The 12,511-nt window shown below is 49.4% G+C and overlaps 1 protein-coding gene across 1 annotated transcript in view; it reads right to left on the reverse strand.

The window, feature by feature from the left end:
- LOC140408454 (uncharacterized) overlaps positions 1-12,511 on the reverse strand; it is an 83,140-nt gene that overhangs the window by 48,788 nt on the left and 21,841 nt on the right. The window contains exon 3 of the mRNA XM_072495680.1: positions 7,323-7,393. Coding sequence (XP_072351781.1) covers positions 7,323-7,393 — 71 coding nt within the window. The remainder of the gene's footprint in view (positions 1-7,322; positions 7,394-12,511) is intronic.

Raw genomic sequence — 12,511 nt, forward strand, 5'->3', positions numbered from 1 at the left:
GAGAAAACAACATGTGGCCCACGGTTCAGCCTAGCCTCCCTGTAGACTGTCCTCCTGGCCACTGAAAAAACAGGAGGTGCTGTTTTCAATGGGTGGCAGCAGGAGGCACTCCTGTCTGACCATGGCGGCCTGAACAGAGTTTGTATGGGAGGTTAGAACCCGTGGGACTCCCAGGAGAACTGTCCAGCAAGTTAGAAAATGGATTAATGATCTGCTGCGCTCTGTCAGGATAAGTAGCATAGCTTGCAAACTGAGGACTCAGGAGCTGGCATAAGCATGCATGCTCCTAAATTGCTCATGCAACCACAGGGATGATCCTCAATCTTTCCTTCTGTCTGCAGGATAAGAACGCACACAACAGAAGGGAGTGGGCCAAGACAGGAGTCACCCACAGGGAAAAGGAGCAACAGCAAGGCACCATAGAGGTTTCATCCCAGGGCACTCCATTGGTGCCCGACCACTTCACCTCCCCTCGGCCAGTGACCCCATCACCTCCAGCAGGTCAGGCTGAGGAGGCTGTACCTGCATCTCTACAGGGGCCTTAGCAGGCAAGGGCTGCCCAATAGTCCAGGAGGTGGTGGGAGGGACATGTTTAACATTCAGGGGGTGGAACTGTTAATGAAGAGCACTCCCTGATGCCCAGTTGCACGCAAGATGACATGAATGCCATCAATTACCCCGCGGCCCTAGGCCATCCCAGTGATGGTGGAGAATCCTGCAACCTGGGATTCATGGTGGACTTGGCCCAGCTCAAATTGACATAGTCTGCTGCCCGGGCACACAGGGCATCTGTGACCTTACGTATGCACTTGTGGGTTGTAGCTTGTGATATGTCACACAAGTCCCTGCTCGAGCCCTGGAATGAACCAGTGGCATAAAGGTTCAGGGCTGCGATGACCTTCATGGCCACCGGGAGCAGGTGTCCTCCATGGGGTATCAAATCCGCAAAGACGTGGCACAGGTGCTGCACTGTCTCTTTGATGACACGGAATCTCCTGCGGCACATGCTGTCCATCGTCACCTCAAAAGACCAACAACGCCTGGACATCTTGGGCAGTTTCAGGCATCCCCTTCTGGGTTCCTCCATGGCCTGATGGGCGGCAAGGTCTTCAGGGTGTGCAGCGGCCCCCTGCACATGGAGTGCCGCTTCCAGCCAGCGTTGACGCTGCTGCCTTCTCTGGCGTCTGGCCATTTGGGCTGCCACCACAAGGGCATCCTCTGTGGAACCAACACCGACACCCATTTTGGTCTCTGTAAGGAATTGGAGAAGGAGACAGACCAACAATCAGTTAGGGCTTCCACCACGGTACCCTCAAATCCCCCAAGCCTCCCCCACCCTAATTTGTCCCCCCCTTCTCTCAGAGTGCCATCCAGCGAGCCAGTGGTGCTGGAAAACCTCACTCTGCATACTCACCCTCGGCCACAGCTGGAACCCCGACACCCCAGACCTCACACCTCTGCCAGGAACATTAGGGAGACTATGCTCAGGTCTCCTCCCCTGATCCATGCACACACCCTTTTGTTGCGAGGATATCTCCTGTGTGGAAGCCCAGCTCTTGAGTGTTTGATTGTTGGCTGCTGCCTCTGTGGTGCTGATGCTTTTCGAGATCAGGCAAAAGTGATCGGAATTCAAAGTTTGATTGAACTGCGATTCTCTAATCATCGTCTGAGACATGGCATATGTACCCACGAGAATGCATTTGAGAATATTTTGTTTATTAAACGGTCAATAGTAACAAAGATTTAAAAATCAACTGTGTAACATTCCACATATAGGAACATAGGAATTAGGAGCAGAAGTAGGCATATCCCCTTCAAGCCTGCTCCGCCATTCAATCAGGTCATAGCTGATCTCTTCCTGGTCTCAAATCCACCTCCCCACCTGTTCCCCATAACCCTTTAACCCGTTTTTAAAAATCAGAAATATATCTATCTCCTTCTTGAAACCATTTAATTACTCTTATTCCACTGCACTATGGGGCAGCGAGTTTCATAAATTCATCACCCTCTGCGAGAAGTAGTTCCTCCTCATCTCAGTTCTAAATCTACCGCCTCTCAACCTATATTCGTAACCTCTCGATCTAGATTGCCCCAGAAAGTGGAACATTTGATCTACCTTTACTTTATCAATTCCTTTTAGTATTTTATATGCCTTGATCAGATCCCTTCTCATCCTTCTAAGCTCCAGCGAGTATAAGCACAAACTGTATCACACTAATCATTAAACAAGGAAATGTCACCGTTCCATATTGGTACCAATACAAAGCTATATCAGCTCATTTTCACAAAAAACCCCAAACACATAGCCCTAAGTGTTGATGCCAATGGAGCATGTATGGTCTTTTACGACCAAAAATTCTGCTTGAAACCCTCACTGATTCTGGGACTGGTGAGGAGCTAGTAGCGCTGCTGGGTGAAAAACAGCCGGAAAATTACCAGGTCCCTAGCCGCGCATGCGCACGACTAACGACTTGCAGCGGTCGCGCCCTTCAACATGGCGCCAATGAGTGTGGATCCCGACCTGTCATCCGCGACTCCACAGCCACCCCCTACCAGTCCTTCCCGGCCAGCGGCACGGATCCCGGCCGAGTGTGGCGGCGTTGGACAAAGTCCGCAGCCGCCATGCCGGGTTCCCGCATGGCTGAGACCACACGTGTCCCGCACCATCGGGAATTCGGCCCATTTGGGCGGAGCATCACGGGTGGGCCGGCCGATGTCATGCCAACACCATTGCAACGACGCACTGCGCATGACACGACGACGCTATTTTTGAAGGGACGGAGCATGGCTGATCAGCATCAAACCGGCACCAGCCCCGATTTGGGCGTTGGAGTCGATTCTCCACCCGATCGGCGATTACGATATCGGCGTCAGGCAACGGAGAATCCCGCCCATAGAATGTGTTACCATGTCCAGTGCTTTGTCGTAGAAATGATCTGTCCATCAATGTGACTTGTTCCACACATCAGTGCCATTCTCCGTCCAGGAGCCGCAGCTCTGCAGACCCTCCCACATGACCCAATTTCACTGGAACCAAATCCACATATTCCACTGGCAGTCAAGGTGCAGTTGACTATTCATGACTTCCAGAGTGTTCAGCCCATGGTGACATGCTAGTTACATGCAGCACTCATGACACGAGCAACAAAAGCATCAGCAGTCTGCAAAAGCATTTCTTCAATGGCATCAATAGGTGGCCCATTTGGAACAATGTCGACCCAGGTCCCGGAGGGCCTTCTTGCTTCAAACCGGATTTCCTTCTGGACTCATATGTCCCCCGGAGCCAATGTTCCAGGACCCAGGTATCTTAGAAAAAACTGTCCTTCTTTCTGGCTACAGAAAAGGAAGGAAACAGCAACAGCAGCCTCCAGGCATTTGCAGCCACCAGCAGGAGCAATAGCAATCACAATCTGCAAATAAGCATGCATGCTCCAGGTAACAGCAGCAACCCAGGGGGGAGGCGGGGGGGGGGGGGGGGGGGAGAGGGCTCGGGCGGGTCCTCAGGGGTGTTTATGTATAGATATTTGTACTTGGTTATGTATATTGGATTGTTTGATTTTATTATTTGGGAGAGTTATTATTTTTATCATGGCAGTTGTCATTTAGTATATATAATATTTACTTATTTGTTAAAAAACGGTTGCTGTTATTTATATTGTTTTGTTGCTGTAAAAAGGGAAAAACCTTTGTACTGTTTTTGGCCGAAAAATTTGAATAAAATATATATTTTTTAAAAAGCATGCATGCTCCTAAATTGCTCATGCAACCACAGGGATGATCCTCAATCTTTCCTTCTGTCTGCAGGATAAGAACGCACACAACAAAAGGGAGTGGGCCAAGACAGGAGGCACCCACAGGGAAAAGGAGCAACAGCAAGGCACCATAGAGGTTTCATTGTATTTTATTGTAGTTTATTGACAGAATCAAAATACAAAAAACAATACAATGAGGACACCAAGCATTTGGAGTCCAGAACACACTACGCCCCCCCCCCCCCCCCCGCCTCCCCCCCCCCCCCCCCCTCCCCCTCCCCGGCCTACATAAGCAGAAGGTTCATCAACCCAGAACACTGGAAAGGGCTGCTCCAATACGAAGCATGGTGGAGCAGAGAGAGAGAAAACCATTCCACCCCTCCCAAGAGGGGCACAGTTCAGTCCAGAACAACCACTGAAGGAAAATACAAAACTGGAGGAAGACAATGAAGATACCAGCTGTACACCAAGGTGGAGTCAGCGCAACCCACCCACCCCCAGCGGCCCCAACAGCAGACCAACATCGGCAGAAAGGTGTCCAATGCATGTACAGGAAAGCATGCGAGTGAACATCAGTGCCTGCATATCGGCGAGAGTATGCATGCATAAAGAGTATAGGCATGAATGACTGCGTGTACGTGTCACTTAGAGTATACGTGTGTGAGAGCGAGCAGCACAGACTACCGGATAAAGTTACACCAACACGGGGCACAGTGGAAGGAGAGGGAACACCCCACACCTCCAGCACTGGTAATTTGCTGGTATCCAGGCTGTAGAAGTGTAGAAGCGAGAGGGATCGCAGCAGACAAGCACACAGCAGCCAGGCAAAAGAGCCAACGGTACAAAAATTACTCCCCTCCCTGTAGCCCCTACAGTGGACCTGCATAAGTGGAAATCCACTTGGTAAGCCAGCCATCGAAGGTCTAACAGAACTGGAACATAGCGGAATAGGGAGAGAGAGCGAAAACCACCTCCCCCTCTACAGCACTGGCAGCGTCATCCAGCAACTCCCAGGCTACAGAGTCAGGAGGGGCTGCAATTGTCACAAAAGATCATCCCCAGTTACATGGTATCCATCATACAATTCCCTCCCCCCCCGACAAACATAGACCAAAAGGAAACCAATGAACACCAGCGATGGCCAATGAACATAAAGTCACCGGTAGTCCATGAAAGTGTCCTGGCGCAACCTCCGGGCTGCGCAGTTGAGCCGGGCCACCACCCGTCCTTTCTTGCATTATCGCCGTCTGATCTTCCATCTCCGAGGACCGGGCCACAGGAACACAGGGCATTCGGGGCACTAACAGGTGACCCACAGGTCCTGAACCAAATACAGTTCAACACACAAAACAGGCCTTTATAAAACATCCACAGACTGCTCGAACAAGACCTGCATCCTCAGCCCAGTAGCAGGCCTGCAAAAATCCACCTCTCACCACACTCCAGGTAAATGAGATCAAAAGGCAACAAACTTCTTTCTTCCTTCTCTTCATCCAGAAAGCAGCAAGTAAGCCCAAGGGGAAGAGGCAGCAGGCAAGCAGAAAAAGGCAGCAGCAAGCAGCAAACAAACTCTCAGCTACAGCAGCCTCCAGGCATTTGCTGCTCCAATTGGAGCAGCAAGCAAACAGAACTTGCAGCTGGGAAGTGCTCCCACAACTAACAAGGTGAATTCCTTATTAGCAATATCCTGCAACTATGAAGCTACAATCAAGGGGAGTTAAAATTACCCTCAGAATGTAACCAAGAACGTGGCTCTGTCCTGGACGTGTTTGGTAGGACAACAGGCAACAGCTGAAGTTACCCCTGTTATGGATATCCACAATATTTAAAGATGGCTTGAAGGCCTCAGATGAAAAGCCCCTTCCTCCAACCCCCCGCCCCCCCCCCCCCCCCCTTCAGCCCAGGGGCAACCCTAAACCTGGAACGCTTCAGCCCTCTGACCAAGTCCGCCCCCTCTGAGGGGTGTCCCCAGTCCCTCTGAGCACTGGGGAAGCAGCTCCAGTGTCCTCCAGCTGCATGCCCAAAAAATGGAAATGACTGCTCACATCCTCGGATCCCCTCAGCATTCATTGCGTCAACTTCACATTTTAATAAAAGAGTACTAAACGACGCCTGCAATATTTCTTGCTGGGGAGCTGGTTAATTCCCGGGAGGCCGTTACATTCAACATTAATCTCTCTAATGAGATTGAAATTTATGCAAATTGGGGTTAGTGATATGCTTTCCATATTTGGGTGAGATCCGGAGCTTGCCATCGGGAGCTGGGTGGTAAAGTGGCAAACCCAATTCCGCCTGGCGCGAATCTCGATTTTGGTCTTTCCCGCTATTTAACCGGCGCACTCAGATGCGCGGCAGGCAAAACACGGTGGTTAAATTGTGGCCATTACTTTTGAGGTACTGCTTATTATTTATTTTCCTAGCTCCCTTAAATACGATTGCAGACTGCTTTCCTCTCTCCCTATTGTTGATACTGGTGTGAATCACAATGTTCGGCTGATCACCCTTTTCATTCAGAATATTCTGCAGCCACTTACTGACATTGACCCTGGCACCACTGAGGTAACATACAATCCTGGAATCATGTCTGCGGCCACAGAAATGCCTGTCTGTACCCTCTGTCACTATTGCTTTTCTGACTTTCTTCCTCCCCCTATGTACAGCTGAGCTACCCATGATGCTATCGATTTTGCTCTGATGATTCTCACCCTTAACCGCTACTCATTACTGAATACCAGTTTAAAAAGTGCGTTGTACTGGGGAATTTTCCACAACCTACCCTGTTCTTCTTGTCTGTCTGGCAGTCATCCATTTCCTTTATATCTGAATCCCATAAGCTATGGATAACCGTCTCTCGAAATGAGATATTGACATAGCTCGTAGCCTCACAGATGCACTGTAGTGACACCAACTGCTGCTCAAATTCCAAAACACAGAACTCGACTTCCTCCAGGTGACATCATGTCCTACATGTGTTTGTCCCAGTTGTGAAAAGTGTCTTGGGTTTTCACATGGCACCCAAAGTGCATTTGACAGGAATTAGGTGCCCTGCCAGACTTCTATTTATTGGACTGCTATCTAAACTTTATCAGAAATAAACTTAAGACTTGTCCCTGATCTAGAAAAAAAACTCTCTCCAGCTACTCACCACACAGCTCTTTCCCTTGTGTTGATGCCACTTTAGGTGTTTTGATCTCTTTCCCTGATGCTTGTACTTCATTACTTCCAAGCTCGCCAATTCTTGAACTAATTGATCAAATGCTAAAAATTCTAAACACACAAAAAATGGTATATAGATGCTTAGCCCACATACTTTCATTGAAACCTTCAGGTTCCCCAGCTTCTCAAACTTTGATATTTGTAGAGCTTACTAATATTGATACATCATATGTTCCCACACGAAGAATACCTCTTTAGGTGAGATACTTGAAGGTGGTCAGCACCCATGCGATGTACTTTTAAAATTTCGTCAATAGAAAATAGGTGAATTTGGTGTTGAGGGGGGAGGGGAGGATGGGGGTGGGGTGGGGTGCATGGTGGGGGTGTTTGGTGGTTTTCAAAAAAAGCTCTTACCTGACCAAAGCCATTCAGTTGTCTAGGATTTAAGCTGAAATATATCAGGAGGCGAATTAACTCACCGTGCCCTATGCAAAAATAAGAATGTAGGAAAAAGGGACAAAGTTAAGATTGAGCAGGACTATTTATTATTGCATTCAGCTAAATCATGCTCTGTTTTGGTTTATTATATATTTGACCATGAACTGATTATGACTGGGAATCTGTCATTCCTTACAGATCAAGGCATGCACAATACTCTAAAGAACAATATTTGGATGGTTAACGCATGGAAATGCACTTTTATATTCAAAACCATTAAAGTTGGAGTGCAAATTCTAAAATTTAAATTTCTTTCCTGAGTTTATTATAACAGTGGAGCCAGTCAGCTTGTAAGTCAGCTTCAGATCACAAAGACAAAGGGGCATCTGATTAGCTGTCACACTGACCACTGAATCACTGACATGAGGGTCTTTTTAGATAGGAAAACAATGTTAGGAGGGTCATTGGTCAGAGGACAATTGAAGGGGAGGGATTCTCCTGTCCGCCAGTCATGTTTTCCCACATGGCTCTCCCTCGCCGGAAGAGAGATTCTCCGTGTCCGCAGCCAATGGGGTTTCCCGTTGTAGCCACCTCACTGATAGACCCAGACTGACCGCCCGAACCCACATCATTGATCATCCCCTGACTCTCCACTGACCTAGTCCCAATGACCATCTGCCCCCCCACTGACTACACCCCACTGACCACCTGGACCCCACCCACTCACTGACCACACCCCCACTGACCACCCAACCCCCCACCATTGATCAGCCCCAGTGACCATCCAACCTCCCTCACTGGCCACATCCCACTGACCACCTGACCTCCCCATTGACCACACCCCCACTCACTACCCGAACCCCCACTATTGATCATCCCCTGACCACCTGACCCCCCCTTAACCCGTCCCCACTGACCACGACCACCCCACTGACCACTCGACACCCCCACCACTCGGTCCCCTGATCACCCGGCCCACCCCCGACCTACTGACCTTCCCCAGTCCCCAATCCTGCCCACCTATCTTCCAAGCTAACCTTTTCTCTGGTTTCTCAAAGTGGCTGGACCTTTAAAATGACCCGCTTTGCAGCTAGTGCTGTAAAATGGGGATGTGTCCTCCTAACCTACAATTCAGCGGCCACCACACAAGGACTTGGAAACCCACTAAACTGCACAGTTCTCACCCAGCCTGAGTAGGAATGTCAGGCAAAAAAGGGGCATCTAGATTTTGTTAGAAAATCTGAATGATTGCCACTCCACAGAAGTTACAGGCCATTAACTCTGCTTCTCTCTACATAAATGTTGCTAGACCTATTGGGCGGGAATCTTCATCCCGCCGAACCAGATTTCTGAGCGCCACGCCCCCGGGATTCTCCATCTCTCCAGCCGGCCAATGAGGTTTTCCATTGTGGGCAGCCCCACACCGTTGGGAAATCCCTGGGCTGCTGGCGCAACGGAGAATCCCAACAGCGGAGAGCCAGCCCATTGAATTTTTCTGAAACCATTTGTTTTTATTTCCGTTTTACGGCATGTTGTTTCTTTTTATTTAATGGTATTTGTTAGAGGCCAATTATCTCAGCACCAGGGCATAGCTGTAGGATTTCCTCAGGGCAGTATCATAGGACCAGCTATTCCAGCTGCTTCATCATACAGTCAGAAATGGGATATTCGCTGATGATTGCACAGTGTTCAGTTCCACTCACAACTCCGCTGATACTGAAGAGACCAGCGTTGGGCAGTGATCATCTCCAACACCTCCTTCGACATTCAATGACATTACCATCACTGAATCCCCTCACCGTCAATATTTTGGCGTCATCATTGACCGGAATATAAACTGAATCTGACACATAAATACTTGGCTACAAGAGCAGGGAATTCTGAGTAAGTTACTCACCTCCTGACTCTCCAATCCCTATGCACTGCCTACAAGGCATGTCCACATGAGCACTGTCTACAACATTTAAGAAGTTCTGTACCATCCAGGACAAAGGAACCACCTTGAATCGCACCCCATTTACCATCTTAAACATTCATTCCCTCCACCACCACCAGCACACTCTGGCAGCCATGTGTACCACCTCGAATATCCACTACAGTAACTTGCCAAGACTGCTTTAACAGCTCCTTCCAGATCTGTAACCTCTATTGACTAGAAGAACAAGGGCAGAGGTGCCTGGGAACAGCACCATCTGTACATTTTGCTCCAAGCCTCAATGACTATTGTCATTTCTTCAATGTTACTGGGTGAAAACCTTGTAACACCCTACCTAGCAGCACCAACCACCTTCCCTCCAATTCTTTTGTGGCGGGCACAGGCAATTTCTTTAGGTTCACAGTCCCTTTAAACTTTTTTGAACTGTTGCTCATGTGAGATAATTTAAAAGGGACTATTTGGTGTGTGGCCTTCATGAACACATTCAGGTCTCTGCACAGATATGCAACTTAGAGGGAACATTGCTGTTGGTGTACCTGCATCATATGGACTGCAGTGGTTCAATAAGGTAGCTCACCACCACCTTCTCTTTTTTTTTAAAAATATATTTTATTGAAATTTTTTTCCCTGAGCAACATTTTTCCCGCTTACAAAACAAGCGAAACGATAACAGTAACAAAACAGAAAATTTTAAACTTTTTAACAATAGTAATAATAGTAGTAATAATATACAAGTAACAAAACCTCGTACTCTATTGCCCTATACTCAACTGCCTCCCCACCCCCCCCCCCCTCCCCCCTGGGTTGCTGCTGCTGGTCATCCGTCTTCCCTCTAACGTTCCCCTAGGTAGTCGAGAAATGGCTGCCACCGCCTGGTGAACCTCTCAGGACAAACTTTATCTGCTCCAGTTTAATAAACCCCGCCATATCGTTTACCCAGGCCTCCAGTCCGGGGGGTTTCGCCTCCTTCCACATGAGTAGGATCCTGCGCCGGGCTACGAGGGGCGCAAAGGCCACGACATCGGCCTCTTTCGCCTCCTGCACTCCCGGCTCTTCCGCAACTCCAAATAGAGCTAACCCCCAGCCTGGTTTGACCCGGGCCTTCACCACCTGTGAAATCACTCCCGTCACTCCCTTCCAATACCCTTCCAGTGCCGGCCACGCCCAAAACATATGTGCATGGTTTGCCGGGCTCCCGCCACACCTCCCACATTTGTCCTCCACTCCAAAGAACCTGCTCAATCTTGCCCCCGTTATGTGTGCTCTATGTAGCACCTTAAATTGAATCAGGCTAAGCCTGGCGCATGAGGAAGAGGAATTTACCCTGCTTAGGGCATCAGCCCACATACCCTCCTCTATCTCCTCCCCTAATTCTTCTTCCCACTTTCTTTTTAGTTCGCCCACCGACTCCTCCCCCTCTTCCCTCATCTCTCTATAAATCTCTGACACCTTGCCCTCTCCGACCCACACCCCTGAAAGCACCCTGTCCTGTATCCCCTGTGTCGGGAGCCGCGGAAATTCCCTCACCTGTTGTCTAGTAAACGCCCTCACCTGCATATATCTCAAGAAATTCCCCTGGGGTAACTTATACTTTTCCTCCAGTGCTCCCAAGCTCGCAAAAGTCCCATCTATGAATAAATCTCCCACCTTCCTAATTCCCAACTGGTACCAGCTCTGAAATCCTCCATCCATTCTTCCTGGGGCGAACCTATGGTTGTTCCTGATAGGGGACCCCACCAGGGCTCCCCGCACCCCTCTCTGTCGCCTCCACTGTCCCCATATGTTCAGTGTTGCCGCCACCACCGGGTTCGTGGTGTACTTTTTCGGTGAGAACGGTAGCGGCGCCGTCACCAGCGCCTCTAGACTCGTCCCTTTACAGGACCTTCTCTGCAGCCTTTTCCACGCCGCTCCCTCACCCTCCATCATCCATCTACGTATCATTGCCACATTGGCGGCCCAATAATAATCTCCCAAGTTCAGTAGTGCCAGTCCTCCTCTGTCCCTACTGCGCTGCAGGAACCCCCTCCTTACTCTCGGAACTTTCCCTGCCCACACAAAGCTCGTAATGCTCCTATCTATTTTATTAAAAAAGGTCCTGGTGATTAAAATAGGGAGACATTGAAATACAAATAAGAACCTCGGGAGGACCATCATCTTAATTGCCTGCACCCTGCCCACCAGCGATAAAGGCTGCATGTCCCACCTCCTAAAGTCCTCCTCCATTTGTTCTACCAGCCGTGTCAGATTAAGTCTGTGCAAGGTTCCCCAGCTCCTAGCGATCTGAATCCCCAAGTATCGGAAGTTTCTTTCCACTTTCCTTAGCGGTAAGCCTTCTATCTCTCTACTCTGGTCCCCTGGATGTATCACATATAATTCACTCTTCCCCATGTTTAACCTATACCCCGAAAATTCCCCGAACCTCCTCAAGATTCGCATAACCTCTATCATCCCCCCCGCTGGGTCCGACACGTATAGCAATAGGTCATCCGCGTATAACGAGACTCGGTGTTCTTCTCCCCCTCTAGTCACCCCTCTCCATTTCCTGGAGTCTCTCAGCGCCATGGCCAGAGGTTCAATTGCCAGCGCAAACAACAATGGAGACAGCGGGCATCCCTGTCTTGTTCCCCTATATAATCGGAAATACTCCGATCTATGTCGACCTGTAACTACGCTTGCCGTTGGTGCCCCATAAAGTAGTCTAACCCAGCGAATAAATCCGTTCCCAAACCCAAACCTCCTTAACATTTCCCATAAATACTCCCACTCCACCCTATCAAATGCCTTCTCTGCGTCCATTGCCGCCACTATCTCTGCCTCCCCCTCCACTGAGGGCATCATTATCACCCCTAATAGCCGTCGCACGTTAACATTCAATTGTCTCCCTTTTACGAACCCTGTCTGGTCTTCGTGCACCACCCCCGGGACACAGTCCTCTATCCTCGATGCCAGCACCTTTGCTAGCAGTTTGGCGTCCACGTTCAATAGTGAAATAGGTCTATAGGACCCACACTGCATCGGATCTTTGTCCCTCTTCAAAATTAGCGATATCGTCGCCTCCGACATTGTCGGGGGTAGTATCCCCCCTTCCCTGGCCTCATTGAACGTCCTCGCCAACAACGGGGCCAACAAGTCCACATATTTTCTGTAGAATTCCACCGGGAACCCGTCTGGCCCCGGGGCCTTCCCTGCTTGCATGCTTCCCAGTCCCTTAATAACCTCGTCCACCTCA

The sequence above is a fragment of the Scyliorhinus torazame genome, chromosome 3, assembly GCF_047496885.1.
Source record: "Scyliorhinus torazame isolate Kashiwa2021f chromosome 3, sScyTor2.1, whole genome shotgun sequence".
NCBI lineage: Eukaryota > Metazoa > Chordata > Chondrichthyes > Carcharhiniformes > Scyliorhinidae > Scyliorhinus > Scyliorhinus torazame.